Source organism: Bubalus bubalis, chromosome 2 (genome assembly GCF_019923935.1).
Source record: "Bubalus bubalis isolate 160015118507 breed Murrah chromosome 2, NDDB_SH_1, whole genome shotgun sequence".
Classification (NCBI taxonomy): domain Eukaryota; kingdom Metazoa; phylum Chordata; class Mammalia; order Artiodactyla; family Bovidae; genus Bubalus; species Bubalus bubalis.
This window is the reverse complement of record NC_059158.1, coordinates 70,151,123-70,174,526: the sequence shown is the minus strand read 5'-3', so window position 1 is coordinate 70,174,526 and position 23,404 is coordinate 70,151,123. Positions and strand designations below refer to the sequence as shown.

At 38.0% G+C, this 23,404-nt stretch overlaps 1 protein-coding gene and 1 non-coding gene across 11 annotated transcripts in view; both read right to left on the bottom strand.

Annotated features, from left to right (window-relative positions):
- Positions 1–3,027: 3,027 nt before the first annotated feature.
- Positions 3,028–3,131, bottom strand: LOC112583169. Its single transcript, XR_003107512.1, has one exon. It is a non-coding gene; the product is annotated as a U6 spliceosomal RNA (small nuclear RNA).
- An 8,582-nt stretch (positions 3,132–11,713) lies between these two features.
- Positions 11,714–23,404, bottom strand: part of CCDC141 (coiled-coil domain containing 141) — a 213,691-nt gene continuing 202,000 nt past the window's right edge. For 5 of the 10 annotated variants that reach the window (XM_044932914.2, XM_044932920.2, XM_044932926.2 and 2 more), the window contains 2 exons: positions 15,715–16,565; positions 11,714–13,574 (listed from right to left, as the gene is read on the bottom strand). In XM_044932914.2, coding sequence (XP_044788849.2) covers positions 13,307–13,574; positions 15,715–16,565 — 1,119 coding nt within the window. In that variant the 3' untranslated portion in view covers positions 11,714–13,306. The remainder of the gene's footprint in view (positions 13,575–15,714; positions 16,566–23,404) is intronic. The other 5 variants (XM_044932921.2, XM_044932936.2, XM_044932942.2 and 2 more) reach the window with 5 other exon arrangements.

The window sequence follows — 23,404 nt, the reverse complement described above, 5'->3', positions numbered from 1 at the left end:
TCTTTGCATGAAATGTTCCCTTGCATGAAATGTTCCTTTGCATGAAATGTGTAGAAATGAATTCTAATTTTCTTGGAGAGATCTTTAGTCTTTCCCATTCTATTGTTTTCCTCTGTTTCTTTGCACTGATCACTGAGGAAGGCTTTCTTATCTCTCTTTGCTATTCTTTGGAATTCTGCATTCAAATGGGTATATCTATAGCAAGGCTCTAAAAGACACACCAAATAAAATCAAGTGATGACTTATGGTAGTTTATTCTTTAAGATTCTCCTCCTACTTTATGTTAACTCTTCACTTCAAAAGAATTGAATATGAAGGGGAGGGGCTGCCAAGTGTGGACACACAATGGAGAAACAGGACTCTTTTCTACCTCTCTGTAAGTTTGCAGGTTGGCTCGAAGAGGCTAAGCCTTAGATGTTTACATGACAGGGTCTGTGTGCTATACTGGAGGAGTTTTTCCCGAAGCTAGCCCATGAGTCTCAGGGTCAGTTCAGTTCTGGTGGAATGGTCATATGGAAAGAGATGAAGGTGCTTGGGATGACTTTCTACACCAACTCTTTGTAAGATTTTCAGAAGACACTTGTTATGAATATAAATGCAATTAGATCCTTTTGTATGCAAGTTTGTAGATATATATGGATCTGTTTCCATATGTACATTTATGTGGGTTTACTTCAAATTAGGAGGAAGATACAGTTTTTTTCCAACCAACATCACAGAGAAGAACATTAATATATAATCATAACTGAGTTTGCATCTCTTTCAGTTTTCCATCCTCCATCCATCTGTCATTTCATCATATTGTTATAGCTATTATTTGACATCTTGTCTTTATCATCTCATCTATCAATAAATAGACAATATCTCCTTAGACAATACTTCCTGTTTGTGTCTAACATGGAATTCAATTTCCATGAACTTCACAGTTCTGTGAACCCAAAAAATATTTAATATGACTATTGGGTTAAATTATCTATGCCATATATAATCAGTTATTTAGTGATAGGCAAACAAATTCTTTATTATATCATATCTTCTAAACTTTTTCCTATTTTAAAATTAATGACATGGTGAGAAAGTACAGGAGAAATGAATTCAATAGCTAGTTTCTTTCTCATGGTAAAGTCTATACCACAGAAACCAGTATATGTGACTTTAGAAAACTGTCTTCATTTAATTTGGTCACTGTCCTGTTACAAACAGATCACTATTCTGCAATGGGATATTAAATAGAAGTATATTTCCTATCAAATATTAAATACAATGAAATTTTTCTCTCTTAAATTAGAGAAACTGCATTCATTAAAAGCATTTATGAATCAATATTCATATGATAATAAATATCCCCTACCTGCAAAAGGTGAATGAGAAAATCATATTAAAGTTATTACCTTTACAATAATTTAATTTTAAATTACATTTCAAAGAACTCCCAGTGGAGCTGAGAAACAGGCAAGTAAATTCTATACTGTTTCCAGGTACTTAGTAGACATAATATACATTTCATTATCTGCATGTGTAAACCTTTAGGGATAAAAAAGATATGAACACATAAAACATTTGTTCCTGTAGTAATGATACATGCTTTAATAACCTTGAGGAATAAACTAGAAAAATTCATCTTTAAGAAATCACATTCAGTACTTTATACAGAAGACACAAATATAATAGACAATGGATTAAAAAAAACCCTGCTGCTTCTCAAGCATGACTTATGATATTGTTATTACATTTAAATAAAAGTAACTTCCAAGTTCTATTTAGAAATAAGTCTCTGCATTGCTATCTAGGAGGAATTTAAATGGATTTATATTTGGAGTTCATATGTTTGTATATAAATCTAAAGAATATTTCTCCTTGTTTATCAGTAATCTGGGAATCGTGTTTGGAAACACTGGTTTTTCATCATATATTTAAAAAATTGCAGTTGAGCTGAGTATTTTTTGTTGTATCATGCACATAAATATAACTTCCCTGGTGGCTCACATGGTAAAGCATCTGACTACAGTGTGGGAGACACAGGTTCGATCCCTGGGTTGGGAAGATCCCCAGAGGAGGAAAAGGCAGCCCACTCCAGTATTCTTGCCTGGAAAATCCCATGGATGGAGGAGCATGGTAGGCTACAGTCCATGGGTCCTTAGTAGACAAAATAAATGCACATAAATATATGTCTGTATTACACAACCATTAAAATAAAAAATGCCTATTTTAACTCTTGGTCATCAGTTCCTCATGGCACTGGTTCCACTAACAAGAGGTGTTTTTCTAATCTGATTATATCATACATCACCTGGAAATTTACATATTACCTAATTCATATGGATAAGAACCCATACCAAAACTCTTGAAAAGATTTTTATTAATTCACAATGACATTAGTGGCATGTAACACACTGAGCTACAAACTGTGATTAAGCCAACTAATAATTTCTTATATTTAAAGAAACCATATATATTTTCCTAATTATGAAGTTCTCTGTGAGGTGGTACCATCCCGATAACTTATTGAATTTTTACCTATGATGGTTTAGAGTCAGAGCACAGAAGAATGGGACTCATATGTCAAGAAAACCAGCCTGTAACCTTAGATTGTTGTCATGACTTGCACATGTACATTCTGTGATGCCTGGGTCATTGTTCATGATTTGTGATCCATTTTTAACTGTAATAGTAAATCATTGTGTGCAATTACATAATATGCTGCCATAGATTTGAGCAAAAACTGAGTGGTTTGCTTGCATATCCATTTATAAGTCCTGAGGAGACACATAACAGTGCTTCACTGTTTTTAATATGATTAAATTTATAAATAATTTGATAAAATACAGTTTAACACTTGGCCTTTGTGGTACATCAGTAAATTTTCTCCAATTGTATTTTCAAAATTTATTTAATTGGATGCTAATTATTTTACAATATTGTAGTGGTTTTTGCCATACACTGGCATGAATCATCCATGGGTGTACATGTATCCCCCATCCTGAACCCTCCTCCCACCTCGCTCCCCATCCCACCCCTCAGAGTCATAAAAATATGGAATGCTTCATGAATTTGCATGTCATCCTTGCGCAGGGGCCATGCTAATCTCTGTATCGTTACAATTTTAGTATATGTGCTGCAGAAGCGAGCACCCAATTGTATTTTTAGACAAGTGGTATATATGACCAAAAATTACCTTCAAGAACATAGAAATGAAGAAAGTACTTATAGTTACCATTGAGAAAATACAAAATGATTAGTTGCATTGAAGTTTCTAGTTAGACGTAGGTGTCAAAGTAGTCAATTGTATTCCATCTTTTTATAATTGACCAAGATGTGACATTATGAAACTAATTACTTTTTAAAGTACAATATAATGGCTGACATATTTTAGGTCCAATTTCTATCAAGAATTCTTTGAAACATGCTATCATGAGTCCATCTTTGCTGATAGGAAAAGCACTTATCCAGGCATGGGCAATACATTCACTCTTGCAGTGCAAGAGAGTACCAACTGATAAATCATCCACTCTGGGATTTGATGTCAGAGGTTAAAAGGACTGCTTTTGTTCTAATATTAGTATGTTATCGTTGGAGAAAGCTCAGCTCTACAACACTATAATTACAATGTCTATTTTTCTTTCTCCAATAATGACAATGGCAGAAAATGATAAAGTTTGATATATGTTCCACATCAAATATTCCCTTGTTCTATTGATCACTGCCTACTTCAAATAATTTACCTCTCTCAAACCCCCACAAAGTAATGCAGGAAGCTGCAAGAAAAATAAAGTGTGAGATGTTGCAACTAGATCCTGAGTATCCATGATGTCTGTAATTAATTTTTGGAAAAGAGACAAGTTCAGATTGCCCATATTTGGTCTTGATCTCTAAAGATGCCCGATTCAATGTGATTCATTTATTGTTAATTCCTTGCCTTTCTCCTGGATACCACTGGTGCAGGCCTTCTGCACAATGGTTTTGGTGAACTTGCTATATTCATTTAATATTTATTCAAAATCAGGTTTTCTATAAACAAAAACATATTATTTCTTCTTTTCCAATCTACAGAACTTCTATTTCCTTTTCTTGTCTTATTTACTAGGTCAGACTTCCAGGATAATGTTGGATGAGAGTTGTGAGAGAGGACGTTCTTATCTTCTTCCCAGTCTTGGGGTGGGGAGGAGTTTCTCACCATTAAATATGATGTTAGTTAGATGTTCTTTGTAGATGTTCTTTATCAAGTTGAGGAAATTTCTTCTGTTACTAGTTTTCTTAAGAGTTTTTTAAAAATTATCATAAACATGTATTAAATTTTCTCCAATGTTATTCCTGAAGCAATTGATATAATCATATGATTTTTCTTTTCTTGCCTGTAGATGTGGTGGATTATACTGATTGATTTTTGAGTATTGGATCAGCTTTGTATATCTGGGGAAAAAATCCCATTGTATGTGAAAGTCTATTTGTTCACTGTTGGATTCAATTTGTTAGTATTGTTGCAGGAAGGCAGACCCCTTCCAGGGCCCGAAACTGGGCTCTTGTCTAACACTCGGTAATGAATTGTCCAAGGAGATACATGTGCTGACAAAGCAAGAGATTTTATTGGGAAAGGGCACCCGGGTGGAGAGCAGTAGGGTAATGGAACCCAGGAGAACTGCTCTGCTGCGTGGCTCTCAGTCTCGGGTTTTATGGTGATAGGATTAGTTTCCGGGTGGTCTTTGACCAATCATTCTAATTAAGAGTCTTTCCTGGTGGTGCACGCCACCCAAGATGGATGCTGGCGAGGGGGATTCTGGGAAGTGGACGGACACGCGGTGTCTCTTTTAGGCCTTTCCCGAACTCTTTCCGTTGGTGGTGGCTTATTAGTTCCGTATTCCTTATCAGGATCTCCTGTCATAAAACAACTCATGCAAATGGTTACTATGGTGCCTGGCCAGGGCGGGCGGTTTCATTCAGTGTGCTTCCCCTAACAGTATTGTGTTGAGAATTTTTGTGTTTATGTTTATGAGTAATATTGGTTTGTAGCTTTATGTTAAAACATTGGTCTGGTTTTAATACACTGTGGTGTACCTAGGGGAGAGTGCTCATTTAGAGGATGAATAGTTACTGGCTGACTGAAATATACCAAGGTGATGCCCAGATCAAGAAGAGAACTGAGGCCTTCCAGCACAATCTGGGAGTGCTTATTGGAAACGCTAGTTATGTCTACTAGTGAGTATTCCCAGAGAAAAACTTGAATGGATTTTTCTAAGACATTTTGCATTGGTTTCCTGGGGTTGCTGTAACAAAGAACAGTCAGCTCTCAGTAGCTGCTGATGCACAGCAGGTAACTTCCTGCTGATAAAGGAAGGTCCCAAGGTACAATGCTATTTTACATAAGGGATTCAGCATTTGGTATCTGTGGAAGAAAGAGGTGTCCCGGAACCAATCCTCAAGTATACTAAAGGAGGACAATACCACAAACTGGATGCTTTAAAAACAACAGAAATTTATTCTTTCAGTTCTGAAGGCTAGAAGTTCAAAATGAAGGCATTAGGAAGATCAGGCTCTCTCTGAAGTCTCTAGGGAAGAACTTCTCATTGCTCCTCCCCTTCAGGTGGGGTCCACCTCTGGTGTTGTAGGGCTTGCAGCAGCTGCACCATAGCAACCAGCTTCTGTCACCACTTGTCGCCACTTCCTCATGTGTCTCCTCTGTCTCCACGTCTGTCATGGCCTTCTTGAGAGCATCAGTTGTGGACTGAGTGCTCACCCTGACACTTCTACCAATACAGTTACTCTAATCCAGTAACCAAAAACATCACGCAGACACATTTTACTGGGGCTTCTAACTTCCTCTCAGGGAGGTCCCCACATAAATTTCCTAGATCCATAGGAAATTCATACTGAGAGGGAGGATGAAATCCAAAGCTTACTCAGTTTTCCCATCCTGATGTTTGGTTTCTTCTCCTGTCTGGTCCTCTAATTCCCCACACTTAGTGGAACAGCAGATAAGGTTCCCACATACCCCATTTCCTCACAAGAATGTGTTGAGGTTTTTTTTTTTTTTTTGGTGGGGGAAATGTTCTTATTTAATCTGATAACCCAGACCAGGATGTGATGAGAAATTCTACTACTCCTTTAAAATGAACAGAAATGAATAAATGCACATTTAAGAGGCATCTTTGAGAGCTGCATTAACTTGCATCAAAAGTAGGCCTTTGAGGGTAAGCATGGCAATGGCTGCTAGAAAAGACCCTTTGGAGCAGATGGGCATTTAGCTTTCTGATCCTGCCAGGTACCTCGTTTCCTACTTTGCACTTCCAGCTGCCCTGCTTGCCAACAGCCTGTGTGTATGGAGGTCTGCATAATATTTGTTACAAAGAAAGGTAGCCTTCTTTCTTTATTAAAATAATAAGAGTAAAGAGATTATTTGCCATTGGAGAAGGAAATGGCAACCCACTCCAGTATTCTTGCCTGGAGAATCCCAGGGACAGGGGAGCCTGGTGGGCTGCCATCTATGGGGTCACACAGAGTCGTACATGACTGAAGCGACTTAGCAGTAGCAGCAGCAGCAGCAAGCTTCCTTTTTATTTGGTATTTTGAATTTTCATCTTCAAAAAATTTCATTATATGATACTTTAATGCTAATATAAGAAAATACCATTTTGTAATTGTTTGAATCAATAAAGTTTTTGGAAAATAACAGTTGCTGAATGACAAAGGGAAAAGGTTGTTTCATTAGCCAGTACTGGAGCTATTATTTTATAAGTATTGATATTTAAGTGGGTTCTAAATGGGAAAAGAGCCATAGCAGGAAGCCATCAGAATTCAAACTGAAAACTTCCAATTATGTACTTATTGTTTTAGTTTAAAAAAATCATCAATTTTTCCAGCTACACCTATGTTTAAAATATGTTTTAATTTCACCAGATTTTTATTGTGCTAATTGGAAATATATGCACACAAACATCCATGTCTATACAATTTTTTCTGTTCCCTTGTTCTTTGAGGATGATAGGGTATTAATTTTATGGCATTAAAAAAGAGGATCCAAAAAATTGGATTTGCCAAGTCCTGGCTTAAACAAATGAAATTTCTATTGAACAGAAGGTAGAGCTATCCGGCCAAACACTCAAACTCCAGAATCAAAGACTTGGTCATCTGGAAGAGTGTCATGCATCCAACTTCCACCCCCAATGCTTGGGTGGTTCATTATGTTATATAAACTCTCACCCACACAAGGAATAGCAGTGTGGAGATTCTTGGGGAAAAGCCAAATTCAGCAGCTTTGTGCTTTTCCGTATTGAGGCTGAATCCATACACAGCTGATAACATTCAAATCTCATCTCATGAGAAGAGAGTGGAGAAAATGAATTACTGTTGCTTTGAGCAGGACACTATTTCATTTAGGGAATGCAAATCTTTTGGTTCTTTGATGCAGCTCAAGATTCTGCTTATTATAAATGGAAAACAGTCTGTCATGCTTTGGCATTTGCATTGACACGCACAATATCAGGGTGTACTAGGAGGAGATATTTTATTTTGTTTCAGCTAACTTATTTCATGGACACACTTGAAATACTGTACCTACCACAGGAATGTCAAAAGCTTCAGATGGCAATTTCTAGGAAGGAATGGTCATGAATAAAAATAAATATCGGGGAACAAGAAGTAGTATTTTTTCCTTCCTTCATTTTGAATTCAAATAATCTAAATTTTTGCATTTGGCTTTTTTTTTAAGATTTACATTTATGAATGAAATGTCAGTTTTAAATTAGATCTGTTCACAATCAGATTATTGAGCCCCAGCCACAATAAAATACCGATGATTTGTGCAGTGTTGTTAAGATGTACATAAATCCTGGTTTTGGCAGTTTGGACTTAGTCATTGAGAGGTGAGAGACCAACTTCTCCATTTACACCTAATGATGATTTACACCTGATTATATCTGCTTTGGGCTTCCCTAGTGGCTCAGAGTGGAGAAGGAAGTGGCAACCCACTCCAGTGTTCCTGCCTGGAGAATCCCAGGGACGGGGGAGCCTGGTGGGCTGCCGTCTATGGGGCCGCACAGAGTCGGACACGACTGAAGCGACTTAGCAGGAGCAGTGGCTCAGAGGGTGAAGTATCTACCTGCAATGTGAGAGACCTGGGTTTCAGAGGGTGAAGTATCTACCTGCAATGTGAGAGACCTGGGTTTGATCCCCAAGTCAGGATCATGCTCTGGAAAAGGTAATGGCATCCTACTCCAGTACTCTTGCCTGGAAAATTCCATGGACTGAGGAGCCTGCCTGGCCAAAGGGCCATTGGAAAACAAAGCATTGCCAGCAAAGGTCCATCTAGTCAAAGCTATGTTTTTCCAGTGGTCATGTATGGATGTGAGAGTTGGACTATAAAGAAAGCTGAACGCTGAAGAATTGATGCTTTTGAACTGTGGTGTTGGAGAAGACTCTTGAGAGTCCCTTGGACTGCAAGGAGATCCAACCAGTCCATCCTAAAGGAGATCAGTCCTGAGTTTTCATTGGAAGGACTGATGCTGAAGCTGAAACTCCAAAACTTTGGCCACCTGATGTGAAGAACTGACTTATTGGAAGGGACCCTGATTCTGGGAAAAACTGAAAGCAGGAGAAGGGGATGAGAGAAGATGAGATAGTTGGCTGGCATCACCAACTCAATGGACATGAGTTTGAGTAAGCTCGAGGAGTTGGTGATGGACAGGGAAGCCTGGCATTGCTACAGTCCATGGGGTCGCAAGGAGTCAGCCATGACTGAGCGACTGAACTGACCGATACCTACTTTAAAATGCTGGGAAAATGATCCTGGATTTTGACTTTTATTTCCTCAATATTATTTTGACTACTAGAGCCATCACAGATTTTTAAGTTTAAAGTTTCAATTTGGGTGCAGTCTAGATGATCTGAAGCTGTGCTGTGCTTAGTCGCTCTGTCATGTTCAACTCTTTGCAACTCCATGGACAATAGCCCACCAGACTCCTCTGTCTATGGAAATCTCCAGGCAAGAGTCTTGGAGTGGGTTGCCATGCCCTCCTCCAAGGGACCTTCCCATCCAGGGATACAGCCCAAGTCTCCACATTGCAGGCAGATTCTTTACTGTCTGAACCACCAGAGAAGCCCAAGAATACTGGAGTGGGTAAGTATCCCTTCTCCAGGGCATCTTCCCAACCCAGGAATCAAACCAGGGTCTCCTGCATTGCAGGCAGATTCCTTACCAGCTGAGCTACCAGGAAAGCCCGATGATCTGAAGGGTTCTCTCTTAAGTTTCATAGGTTAGGTGAGAGTATTTTATGTATACTTCACAGTTAGAATCTGATTCTAAGTGGTTAATTTCCATAACAGGAAATAATAATCAGGCAAATGAATAACATCTTTGTCTTTTTACATTCTCCCATCCATCTCTCCAAAAGAAAAAGGAAAAACAAGCTAGGCTTATCTTTTCTTACCTCTGACAACAATTCAAAAAATATCGAGTGTGACTATGCCTTAGGTGCTGAGAACATGATGAATGGGGCTGTCACAGATCCTGCTGATAAGCATCTCTCACTCTAGCCAGGAGACAGATGCCCACTCATGCAATTCCTATCCAACTATTAAGGGACATGACAAGGGCAGCTTGGATGATGACAGGGCACATGGCAGGAGCATCTATACTGGACTTGATGGGTCAGAAGGCTTCCTGGGGAGGCTGTGTCTCAAAAGGACCTGGAAGGATAAGCAGGAATTAAGCCACATGAAGCTGGGTGGACCACAGTAAGGCAGTTCTGGGAAGGAGGACTGAAGAGAAGTAAGAGCAGGATAGGGTACAACCTGAAGTTAGGTAGCACTTGGTGTGGGTTGGAAGGGATGGAACAGAGGCTAGGAATGGAAACATAGGTACTGAAGGGCTTTGTGTGACACTTGAAGAAATTTAAACTTGGATGAAGTGGTTAGGAAGTTCTTGCAATAATTTATTTTAAGCCTGTGTCTTGGTTTTAAGTGATGGTTAGCATTATTGAATGAATCAGCTAAATGTTCCTGCTTCTTTCTCCAAATATTTTAGATATTATAGAATATGTAAAGATTCAAATATGAGGATTCCTACGGTAAATTTGTCCTGGAATTGAATGTAAAAAAAAAAAAACAAAAAAAACTTTACCATCAGATGTTTATACATCCTTTTGTTAGGAAATAAAAAGAGGAAAAAATGATTTTGCCTTATCAGAAGCTCAAAACACATTTTGCATTGCATTTCTTCAAGGTATCGAGTATAGGTTCTTTAAAATTTTTTTGTCATTTTCATTTTCTTATTGAAAAGTGTTTTGATATTTCTAACTGTCCAGAATTTAGAAGTAAATAGGTATAAATCATATATATATATATATATATGTCTCTCTGATGTACACGTTATTAAACTTTTGTTTGATTTTCTCCTATTAAAAAAATTCAACCAAACTGACAAAATGGGATGGGAGAGCCCACTAAATTAACAAGATAGAGACAGAGTAAGATAAGACTTTATTACCTGGGTCTGCCAGCCCTCTTTGGACATAAGTAGGTTTTACTCTTTAGCTTCAAATGAGAATAGCAATTTGGCAAGATATTCACAATACTTGAAACTGGACAATATATTTATATATTAATATATATAAATCATATATATATATGATTTATACCTATTTACCTATTTGAGATATATATATATATATATATATATATATATATATCTCAACATAGAAACATCATGTCCATTTCCTAAGCTTTTCTTAACTTTTAACCAATAATTTTGGTTCATACTTTCATAAGGGGAATTTTTCATCAAGAAAAAATTTTAACCAAAAGAATAATCACACTTAAGGATTTGAAATAAAAATATAGCCTGAAGAATAACTGAACAGCAAGCTATTCTTCACTGCTGTGGGGATTACTAGGTACTGAGTAACCCGGAAAAATACGTAGGTAGGTAAGTGGGTAGATAGGTAAATATTAATAAATAGATGGATGGATGGATGAATAGATGATAGATAAAAAGACAGACAGACACAACTACTGGAACTATAACAAGACTATCAGCATAATGCTCTATTTCAACATTTGAGCTCTATGTATATATGTATAAAAACATGTGAGATATAGATATATATATATATATAAAGCTTATATATATAGATAGATATACCTTGTGTTTGATATATAAATCAAATATATCAGGGATTTTATATGCCTTATTTGGTCATGCACCATGGGTATATGTATATCCTATTCTGCTCCTCAAAGGATTAGCAATAGCTAGCATGCAACAGGTAAAGCAAACCAGTAATTCCCAGGTCCTTACAACCTCAAACCAAAATTTCAACCAAGCTGGCATCAATCAGTTTTTCTGGGTCTCTCTGATGTACACATGTTATTAAACTTTTGTTTGATTTTCTCCTATTGAAAAAATTCAACCAAACTGACAAAATGGGATGGGAGATCCCACTAAATTAACAAGATAGAGACAGAGTAAGATAAGACTTTATTACCTGGGTCTGCCAGCCCTCTTTGGACATAAGTAGGTTTTACTCTTTAGCTTCAAATGAGAACAGCAATTTGGCAAGATATTCACAATACTTGAAACTGGACAAAAAGGATAGGTGAATTAAGAGACTATGGATTCCCTGGGATTCTGCATATTTAAGTGTTTAATAGTTTTCTGTCAAAATTTTTAAGAAAATTAAGAGATTAAATTTTTTAATTAAACTGAATACACAGCACAAGAAAATATATGCCACACATATATTTTTACTTAGCCACACATTTCACATCTTCAGATAACATCCAGTAACTTTTTAACATAAACTTGAATATATTAAATTTAAATATTTTTATTTGCAGACAGTCTTTATAGCAACATAATTAATTCCTCCCCTCTATCAAAAATCTATAATGAATATTCTTTCAACTATAGATTTTACCCTAACATGATGAGACTACATTTAAAACCTAAAAACAAATGCTTCTCCTATACATGCTTATATTTTTTTAATGAACTAAAATAATGATCCTCTTTTCTGAATAATATGTTTCAGAAAGGCATAGAACATTCTTCAATGTTACAGGGATAATTATAAGAAAAGGATAGACTTCATCTTATGTCATCCTATTATATACTTTTTCTCTCTGACATCATACTAAATATATCCCCCTGAGTTTACTTTCAAATCTTTGAAAAAGAGATAGTCTTAAGAAATTGGAAAGGATTTCAGTTTCAATTCAGAAAACATCATTTTCCTACATGGAAACAGTTCAAAATCACATACTAACTCCACTGTTTTAATTTTTAATATTCTAAAGAAACAAATATGTGAAGGAAAAATAGAGGGCAGGAGGCAGTGTGATGACAAATGACATGAAAGTATATAATTACCCTTAGCCTTCATAGAGCACTTTCCATTTCTCAGATCTTTACAAGACATGAAATTAAAACCATCAATTGCCCAAGAGGTAGACTATGAACCCATTTCCAAATGGGAAAATGAGCACTGAGATGCCTTACCACTATAATGGCTGTAAAAATGGTTAGCAGCAGGACAAGACTAGAAGCAGGAGGAGCTGGTTACAATTGTATACACATGGCTGCCCAAAATACGTCAGTGGGAGGACCGGAGTATTGCTGGTCCACCTCTGCAGCTATGCTCCACCTTGCTCTGTGACACACACAGCTGATGGAAGTTTCAATCTCCATTTAAAGGTGACGGCCCATCTATTCTCCAATGTCAAACCCATGAGATCAACAGGGGGAATGACTATTTGCAGTGCCATCCTCAGACTCAGGAATGTAGGCTACATTGAAACTACATAGAACATATTTCAATAAATGGGATCAAAACAGGAAAAGCAAAATTGAAAGACATCTTGTGCAATAATGAAAGTTACAATTTTAGCTCAACGTTTCTACTCTTATTCTACAAGAAGATGTTTATGAGTACAATTAAAAACAGATTATGAAACAACTGGATTTGAAATAAAACTCACATCTGCATATCTATATAAACCTTGGTTTGCATGCTCTTAAATTAGGAGGGAATAAAGATAGTATAATTTGACTGGGTTTTGCACTAAACACATCTCTTTCTAGAATTCAAAGATGTATCCTGATTCACTGCTAATGATTTACCAAGCTCTTCAAATACATTAAAGCACTAAAGAAAATTTGATTATTTCACAGAGCTGTGGCATTAGCCAAAAAAGCAATATGGCTAGACTGGAAGTACACTTGGTGGGGGGTGCTAAACGGGAGATGCAGGAAAATAAACAGCTGTATTGTTGTCCTTTAGGCTCATGAGAATGACATCCACGGGTGCCAACCCTGCACTTACTGTGTGAGTAGCCAGTACATCAGGGACACAGTAACATAGATGACACACAGCATGACCCAGTTTATCCTCGTGATGGGCGGCTTGCAGTTACCTGTCACGTGGAGGATGACACTGGAAGAGAGAATGCCGCTAGGGTTTTGGGCCCATGCCACATAGAGGCCTGCATCTGCCTCGCATACCTTCGGAATGAACACCAAGTGTCTCGTCTCCTTGTGTAAAACCTGCAAGCGCCCATCTGCAGACAATTTCTGGCCCTTCTTGTACCTGAAGCAGAGAGTCAATTTTTAAAGTCAGGATCATGGTTTATTCACATCATTTCCAAGTTCTAATAAACACTGCAATTGGGCCCATTGCTACTGCAATATTTTCTAGCATTAGCAGGAACTCTGCAGCAACCACAAACCCAGTGGGGCTGTTTATCTTTCAAGCAGTGGTTGGCAACTGGTGGCCAAGGATGTATTTGATGGACTCAGACTGTGTTTCTTAAACACTGAATTTTTTGACATTTAACAATTAGAATATTGCATATGAAAATTCAGATATCCAACTCCTCTTAACAAAACCAGGCCATCTGGTTACACTGGGCCGTCATTTTCTCATGGCAACAATTACCCCCAGTGGGAAATGGCACCTTCTATTTGACCTGTGTCATTCTTTCAGCTGCTATGAAACAGCAGCTTGTGACTTCTTAGAGCTACTGAAGCAAGACTCTTCCCCATCAAACTCATCCTGCAAGATCCCTGGAGAATACCAATGTGCCACTTTAGAAGAAGGTACAGATATAGCACTTGCTAGCAAGATGAGCTCATTTAATTTTTGTGAATTAATTTCATTAGAAGAAAATGATTTCTAATTATAAAGGACATTCATGCAATTGGATTGTTACTGTTAATGACACATTTCTTAAAGTTTCTTATGAATATGAGCACTTAGCTGCAGCACTGAATAAAGCAAATAATTTATTTTGCACACTCTAGATTCTTGCTTATTTATTTCTCCCCATGTTGTTCCATCCAAGAAGCGGTGACAAACCTGAATCACTTTCTATTCCCAGTGCCTGAGTGATGATTTTGCATTTTTCTGAGTGTCCTAAGACTGATTCCCTGACAGCTTGCCAGTTGTTAACTGAGAAAAATTGTTGTAAATTCAAGGGCAAGATATTTTTTTCACAATATCACAGTAGTTCTTCAACAATAAATGCTAACCAAGCCATCTTTTGTGTGGACAAAAACAAGAAACACTTCAGACAACATTTTTTTTTGGGAGTGAAACTAATATTTAATAATGAATTAAATAATGATATTAAATAATGAATTTACTGATATTAAATTCATAAATACGAAGTTCCTGATCTGTAAAAAACATGCAATTGTAAAGACAACAAAATAAGACAAAAAGCATAAATGGCTGCACTGTGATTCAAGTGCAATTTCATTTAATAATCTGAGAGACCAACATTTTTTCATAAGTTATTTAGATAACTGATCCATACTTCAAGTACCATCAATGGGCAAACACAGTAATTGAAATTGTTATTGTCTACTGAACATTATGATAAACAAATGCTATTTTACTTAGTTTATAAATAGAAATGTGTGCTCACATTTTAGTAACTTTGTCCTCAAAGAAATATATTTAAGGTTGAAAAGCTTCTAAATGTTTAAAAGTAACCCACATGTTAAGGAAGTTAGAACTGCTTTTATAACAACAATGATTTAAAACCTGTATTCTGTGTTTTACTTTTATTAAAATAAATAGGCTAAAAATAATGATGTCTCTAGAGTAAAACCACATTGTTCACAGCTCAGTTATTATGCCACCTTTCAAAAAGGGGCTGGCTTATTGCCTATCATAGAAGCAACTATGAAGGGAATATTTTTATTCCATCTTCAACATTGAAGAAATTTATAAAAAGAAATCTTAGTGAAATAAACAATATTAGAAAAGTGGCATGTGTGACTCTTGCGAGAGGGAAAAGATGAAACAGGTAAATTACAGAAAAGGGAAATACCCAAATGCTTTTTTTTTTTCACTGAATTCAGGTTATTAAACCAAGAAAATTTCATGCTTGTGTAGAAATAAACAGAAGGAAAGAAGTTCAAGCCACAATCTTTAGAAATGTGGAATGTCAAACTGATACCAAAAAATGGTGCAACTAAGTTGCAGTGCTTTTGGACTTGGTTAAATTACTATTTTATATGGTTACTTTTTAGGGGTGTTAGCCATGTGGCTACTAAAAATGAGAGTTGGGGGTTTGATGTGAGATTGAAACATGCACAGCTGCAGTGATGTAGAACATTAACCAGCTTCCCCTAAACTTTAAAGTTAGTGCACACAGAATGATTTGCTCAGAGAAGAGATTCAGTTTGTTTCTGTTTATGGCTTGTCATTATAGGCTACCCACCATGTCAGTGTAGGCTCTGGAAATCCTGTTACTTCAACTTCCAAAGTCACTGGAGAACCTTCCATGACAGTTACGTTAGACAGGAGCCTGGAGAAATTAGGGGCCTGGCCAGCTAGGCTGACCATGCTGTTCTTAGCTGGTATACTTATAATCTCTTCTCGGGGAACCATTTGCCTCTGACAGGCCTGGCTGGGCCCTGGCTGAAACCCGAGGCCTGAGAATGCATCCTGGGAAGCATGCAGCCTATTTCGGGTTTTAGTGACGTTATTATCAGCATGCATTTTCTCTGGTGTTTCTAGCAAATGCCCCTGAGCCTGGGGGTGCTGTTGCGAAGCTCTGTCATGCACTTCACTGCACATGCTGTCTGGAAGTTGAGCACTGATTTTGTGGAAGGCAGTACTCTTTTCCAGAAATCCTTGGGATGTTAATGGGGGCTCAGCTTGGACCTGCGGGGAAGGCTTCTCAAAATGACTTGAAAACGTTTCTCTCTTATCATTGCAAGCATCAGCAAAAGCAGCAGGTGGAGGAAAGCCAGATACCGGGGCCTCTCCTGGACTGCTGGCCCCTGTCTGCATCTGGTGGCCGCTTAAGTGATGGCGGGGGAATGGGCTGACACGCGCCTCCAGCTCCATGTCAGACGGAGCAAGGAGAGAATCGGGGCTTCCTGGGACTGGAGGCAGGGAGATGTCGTCGGGTGAAACACACTCATATTCTTCTCCTGAAAGCATGTCCACGGGCAGAAGCAGGCCTTGGACACTCTCTTTGCCGGGGACCAGCTGCTTCACGCCCTGTGGAAGCTGACACTTTCGTGCTCCATTGACGGCCAAGATGGGGGCTGGCTGGGCCTGCTCCTTCAAAATGGAAAAGCCAAAGTTTCGAGTTAATGTTGACAAAGCCAACTTGAGAAACAACTTGAGAAGACCTGCAGTGAGTGACAGCTGGGGGCCCTGGCCCCAGCCTTACAGAACTTGAAACCATTTGTCCACTGAACCTGAGCGTAGACGGTCCCATGACCAAGGAATGGGTAAACTGACCTCCAGCCGCTAAGTGAGAGGTGACAGATCTTGCGAAATAGAGGAGAGAAAGCCCTGGTTCTCATCTCTCATGATGGGGTTGGACTGGATCCATGTTTTCAAGTCATGGTCTGAGGAGTCTTCTTCCACTAGCAAATTCTGCTTTGGTTTACTTATCTGTCTGCACGTCATAGAATGTGGTTCCTAAACTTTTATCAGAGGCTTCTTTTTAGGTGATCCTCAACATCCTCCAAGAATAACCCTGCTTTTTTCTCAGGAAAGCCATCTGTTTTTTAAAAATTATTGTGGCAAAATATACACACAATCTAACATTTACCATTTTAACCATTTTTAAGTGTACAGTTCAGTGGCATTAGGGACATTTGTGTTGTCATGCAACTATCTCCATGATCCATCTCCAGAACCTTTCCTCTTTACAAATTGAAATTCTGTACCAATAAAACACTAACCTCCCATTTTCCCCTTCTCAGCCCCTTCTATTTTCTGTCTCTATGAATTTGACAACTGTAGATAACTCATATAGATAAAGCCATTTTTTAATGACTGTTCTTATTTTCTAAAAGACCCTTAGTTTTATTCTTACAATGAAAAATATGTTGATGTATGGCAAAACCAATACAATATTGAAAAGTAAAAAAAAATAATAATAAAAAAATTAAAAAAAAAAGAAAGAAAAATATCTACTGAGCACCTATTATATACTGGCTTCTGTGCTAGACACAGGAGAGATAAATGGTGAGTAAAACTAGGTAGAAGCCTTCCCTCTTGGAGATGCCAGCCTAGTGGGGAAGTAGATACAAAGGGAACAATCACACATTGCAGCCTTTTGCTGGAGAACGCACCAAGACAGTGGAGGAACACTCACCACTTGTCCTTCTGCCCCATGTGGAACATAGGCCATGCCAGGAGACTGAGAAAAACAGTGATCCATTTCACTTACTCTATTCTAGGATTTCTCTCCACTTATCCACGTCCATCTCCGTTTTGATAAGAGGTTCAAATATCCTTTCTGGCATGGACTCAAAAGAACATTGAAGCTGAAAGAGATCTCATCTATCCCAACCTGCTTGTTCTATATCCACTTCTTTCTTTGCCTTTCCACAGCATTTGGGGTGCATTTTTACTTAATGTAACAGTTACTGGCTTTTGTCTTGTTACCACCACTTGCACATGAGAAAGCTGTGTTTTGTTTTGGGTTTGAGTTCTTCGTTTTAGCCCACAGTTCTACTCCTGACATATACAAGTGATTTTTGAGAAATCAGTGTTTTCAGGTTGAAGATGAAAAGCAAAACAACGTGCCTTCTACTATTCTACAGATATGACCTATCTTCAGAGAAAGCATAAACCCAGTTGAGAAAAAGTGGTTTTCCTTCAGCCATTTAGTAGAAATTTGAATCCTGAGTCTAAAGCCAGAAGTTCTTATAAGATTTTCTCTTTAAAAAAAAATTACTAGTGGGATAAAATATTTGTAAACAATATGACAAACCAGATCTCATACAACTAAGCAACAAATAAAATATGGGCAAAGGATAAATAGATAGTTCTCCAAAGAAGGCATACAGATGGCCAATAGGCACAGGAAAAGATGCTCAACATCACTAATTATTAGAGAAATGCAAATGAAAACTACAAAGAGTTATCACCTCCCACCAGTCAGAATGGCCGTTGTTAAGAAATCTACAAAAAATAAATGCTGGAGAGGATGTGGAGAAAAGAGAGTTCTCCTACACTGTTGGTGGGAATGTGAGGTGGTGCAGCTATGGTGGAAAACAGGATGGAGGTACCTCAGAAAACTAAAGACAGAATTACCATATCATCCAGCAATCCCATTCCTCGGCATACAGCCAGACAAAACTCTAATTTAAAAAGGTGCACACACCCCTATGTACACAGCAGCACTATTCACAATAGCAAAGACATGGAAATAGCAAAGAAATGGAAACAACCTAAGTGTCCATCAACAGAGGAGTGGATAAAGAAGACGTGGTACATATGTATACAACAGAAGAATAATCAGCTATTTAAAAAAAGAGTGAAATAATGCCATCTGAAACAACATGGATGGACCTAGAAACCTTGCCATACTAAATGAAATAAATCAGAAAGACAAAGACAAATACCATACAATATCACTTGCATGTGGAATCTAAAATATGACACAAATGAACTTATCTATGAAACAGAAAGAGACTCACAGATATAGAGAACAGACTTGTGGTTGCCACGGTAGGGGGAAGTTAGGGGAGAGATGGATTGGGAGGGGGTTTATCAGATGTAAGCTCTTACACAGAGAACAAATAAATAATAAGGTACTCCTGTATATAGGAAACTATATTCCCTACCCTATGATAAACCATAATGGAAATGATACATGTATATATGTATAACTGAATCACTTTGTTGTGCAGCAGAAATTAACACAGCATTGTAAATCAACTATACTTCAATTAAAAAGTTACTAAATAAACACATATTTCATAGGGAATGTCCCTCCTTCTTTTGGTTTTCCTATGAAAGCTTAGCTCTTTCTTCCCACCTCTTCCTGAAACTGGAGTGCTTATTTTCCTTTTCACAGTGACTTTGATCCAAAAATAGTCTAAGAATCTCCTCTAATGCCATTCTGAGAGCCCCTGTTTGAATACTTTTTCCTGAAACACTGATTTCCTGGGAAAGAATTTGATACTTTATTCATGTTAAGAATAACTTCATAGGATAGCAAGCACATTTGTTAATCTGAGGGTCATGCAGAGGACAGGCAACTTCTCAATGACTTCTTTGGGCAGCCTATGCAACAGGCTAAGGAGAAAAATTTGGGTAAAACTCCAGGCTCATCCCCTCACTCCATACTCCCCCTAGGAAGGAACTGACTTATGAAGCTGTGGGTTTGGAAGAAGAGACTGGGCATGGTCAGCTCTGTCTCTCTGAGGCTCTCTATTTTGGATATGCCTTCCACCAAGTGGGTGCATCCACATTAGTTCTAAGGCATGAAACCTCTGTTTGGGAAGCCTGTGTTGTTTAGCTGTGCACCCAAGTGACTGGGAAGACAAGTCTGTCTCATCAGAGATGAAATTTGGGGAAACCCACTAGGAATGTCCCACCCCTGACTTCCAATCCAGCTTAACTGGTTATATATATATACACATACATATTAATACACATATATATATACAGTGTATATATATACTGTGTATATATATATATACAGTGTATATATATGTATATATACATATACATATATATATACATACATATATAATATACATAATGGTGGAATCATCATCTCTTTGATCTATATGCTATGTTTGTATGAAAGTGACTTTATTAGTAATTCTTTTGTTTTCATAAGAATCATACAGGACTATTGAATTGCAGTTTTGAGTCTCAGAATTCTCCAAGTTAGGCTTCAACAGTACGTGAATTGAGAACTTCATGTTCAAGCTGGATTTAGAAAAGGCAGAGAAACCCGAGTTCAAAACTGCCAACATCCACTGGATCATAGAAAATGCAAGAGAATTCCAGAAAAAAAACATCTACTTCTGCTTCATTGACTACACAAAAGCCTTTGACTGTGTGGATCACAATAAACTGTGGAAAATTCTTAAAGAGATGGGAATACCAGACTACATTACTTGCCTTCTGAAAAACCTGCATGCAGGTCAAGAAGCAACAGTTAGAACTGGACATGGAACAACAGACTGGTTCCAAACGGGTAAAGGAGTATATCAAGGCTGTATATTGTCATACAGCTTATTTAACTTATATGCAGAGTACATCATGTGAAATGCCAGTCTGGATAAATCACAATTGGAATCAAGACTGCAGGGAGAATATCAATAGCCTTAGATATGCAGATGATACCACCCTTATGGCAGAAAGAGAAGAGGAACTAAAGAGCCTCTTGATGAAAGTGAAAGAGGAGAGTGAAAAACCTGGCTTAAAAGTCAACATTCAAAAAAACTAAGATCATGGCATCTGGTCACATCACTTCATGACAAATAGATGGGGAAACAATGGAAACAGTGAGAGACTATTTTCTTGGGCTTCAAAATCACAGCAGATGGTGACTGCAGCCATGAAATTAAAAGATGCTTGCTCCTTGGGAGAAAAGCTGTGACAAGCCTAGACAGCATATTAAAAAGCAGAGACATTACTTTGCCAACAATGGTCTGCATAGTCAAAGCTATAGTTTTTCCAGTAGTATGTATGGATGTGGGAGTTGGACCATAAAGATGGTTGAATGCCAAAGAATTGATGCTTTTGAACTGTGGTGTTGGAGAAGACTTCTTGAGAGTTCCTTGGACTTCAAGGAGATCAGTCAATTCTAAAGGAAATCATTCCTGAATATTCATTGGAAGGACTGATGCTGAAGCTTAAGCTCCAATACTTTGGCCACCTGATGCAAAGAACTAATTCACTGGAAAAGACCCTGATATTGGGAAAGGTAGAAGGCAGGAGGACAGGGGGACAACAGAGGATGAGATGGTTGGATGGCATCACCGACACAATGGACGTGAGTTTGAGCAAGCTCTGGGAGTTGGTGATAGATAGGGAAGCCTGGTATGCTGCAGTCCATGGAGTTACAAAGAGTCGGACATGACTGAGTGACTGAACTGAACTGAACTATTGATAAAATTGTTGAACATTGCAGAGTTTAGTACAAAGCTGTCTCCCCAGGGCAAGGCAAACTGTCTTCCAGGTTGATACTGGTGAAATACTTAACACTCTTGGATACAACTATAACCTGACTGAATGCCCGTTCAGTTCACATTTCTCCACTTACCTTAAGAGAGTTATTGTGAATGTGTTAATTAAGTGACTTTCTGAAATCACAATAAATTTTGTCTATGCACAAACCTAGAATTTTCTATTAAATAATCATCTCAGAAAGCAAAATAAGGTGAGTTTAACACAAGTTTTTCTGCATAAATCATGTTAGCTTTTGGCACTTCTATCTTTATTCTCAAATTGAAATAAGCTTTCAGTTTTAAAGTCATTATGCAATTTTATAAAAATCCATTTTAGAACTCAATAAGCTATTGTTTCCTGGGTCTACTAGTTTTCCTTTATAAAAATGGTTTTCAAACATTCACATATACCAGCTATTTTTAACATTTATCCACCATAAAGCCATGTTTTGCCATTAGTAGAAAAGAAAAGTGAAAGTGTAGTCGCTCAGTCACATCCAACTCTTCAAAATCCCGTGGACTCTAGCCCACCAGGCTCCTCTGTCAGTGGAGTTCTCCAGACAAGAATACTGGAGTGGGTTGCCATTCCCTTTTCCAGGGGATCCTCCCAACCCAGGGTTCGAACCCGAGTTTCTGGCACTGTGGGCAAATTCTTTACTACCTAAGCCACCAGGGACTCACTGCCATTAGTAGAAAGAGGTAGATAAATCCATGTATCTCAGCACAGACAGGGTATATTTGCATTAATCTGATGAGCTCTGACAAAGTGGCTGGGAAACTCTGATTTACTGCATCAAAACATAGCTCATTCTCAATTTTGTCTTTGTTGATTCCTTTTTTCCTCATCTTCTAAATATATGAATGATTGTGATCTTGTCTTTAAGTTCTCTAATTTTCTCTCTACACTCTTCCCCTCAAAGATCTCACCACACTTTCATATCTAATGAGCAATTAACTTTTACTTAATCCTCAATCTATAGCCTCATATGTTATCTCTGTCAGGATTTCTGAACTTTCATTTTCACTGATGGACATTATCACTTGACTTTATAATCACTACCATGTTGGCACCCCACTCCAGTACTCTTGCCTGGAAAATCCCATGGATGGAGGAGCCTGGTAGGCTACAGTCCGTGGGGTCCCAAAGAGTTGGACACGACTGAGCGACCTCCCTTCACTTCACTTCTTCACTTCACCATGTAGGCAAACAAAGTGAGCATCTTGGAAGAGAGAAAATGGGGATATATTATATCCTTTGAACTACATGTATAGCACCAATTGTCCAGGTCCATAGGGTGGGAAGCCATCTAGGTGGGAAATTTAAGTGATCACCACAAGACTTTATCTTCTAAAATATCTCCACAATAGATAACCTTCTCTTGGGACAAATCAGATTTAAGGAAGGTAAGTGGGAAGTGGATAAAGAAAGATACTGAACACAGGGTTTGGGCTATGAAAGGCATTTCTGGGAAAGGCCTTTGGAAGGGGATTTGAGCAGTCAGGGGGTAACTTGGTACCTTTGAGAATTTGGGGAGGACAGGTAAGAGAGAACAGAAAGGTGGTGAAGAACACTTTTGCCCTTTCCATTTTTTTGCCAAAGCAAGTGTCTCAGGAACATCTTACTCCTCCAACCAGGTGATCAGGATTAGTGGATGAAGGCCCGGGGGCTGTCCTCACTCATTTTGATAAAAGCACTCCCCTGAATTTTGTGCTATGAAAGTACTTCCATGCTACTCCTTTATTAATCATCATGTAACAGATGAATGGCAAGTGGGAAAAATTTGGCATGGGAATCTACAGTATCATTACATAATAACTTATTATATTTGTATGCAGCAGTTTCTTAGAACTCACTTTTGGTCTTGTGAAAAAAGTTACATGGCTGAAATTCAGGAGAACTGGGCTGCCAGCCAGCCCAGTTCTGACACTACTTTCTGTGATTTCTGGAGGGCAAAATATTTCATCTCTTTT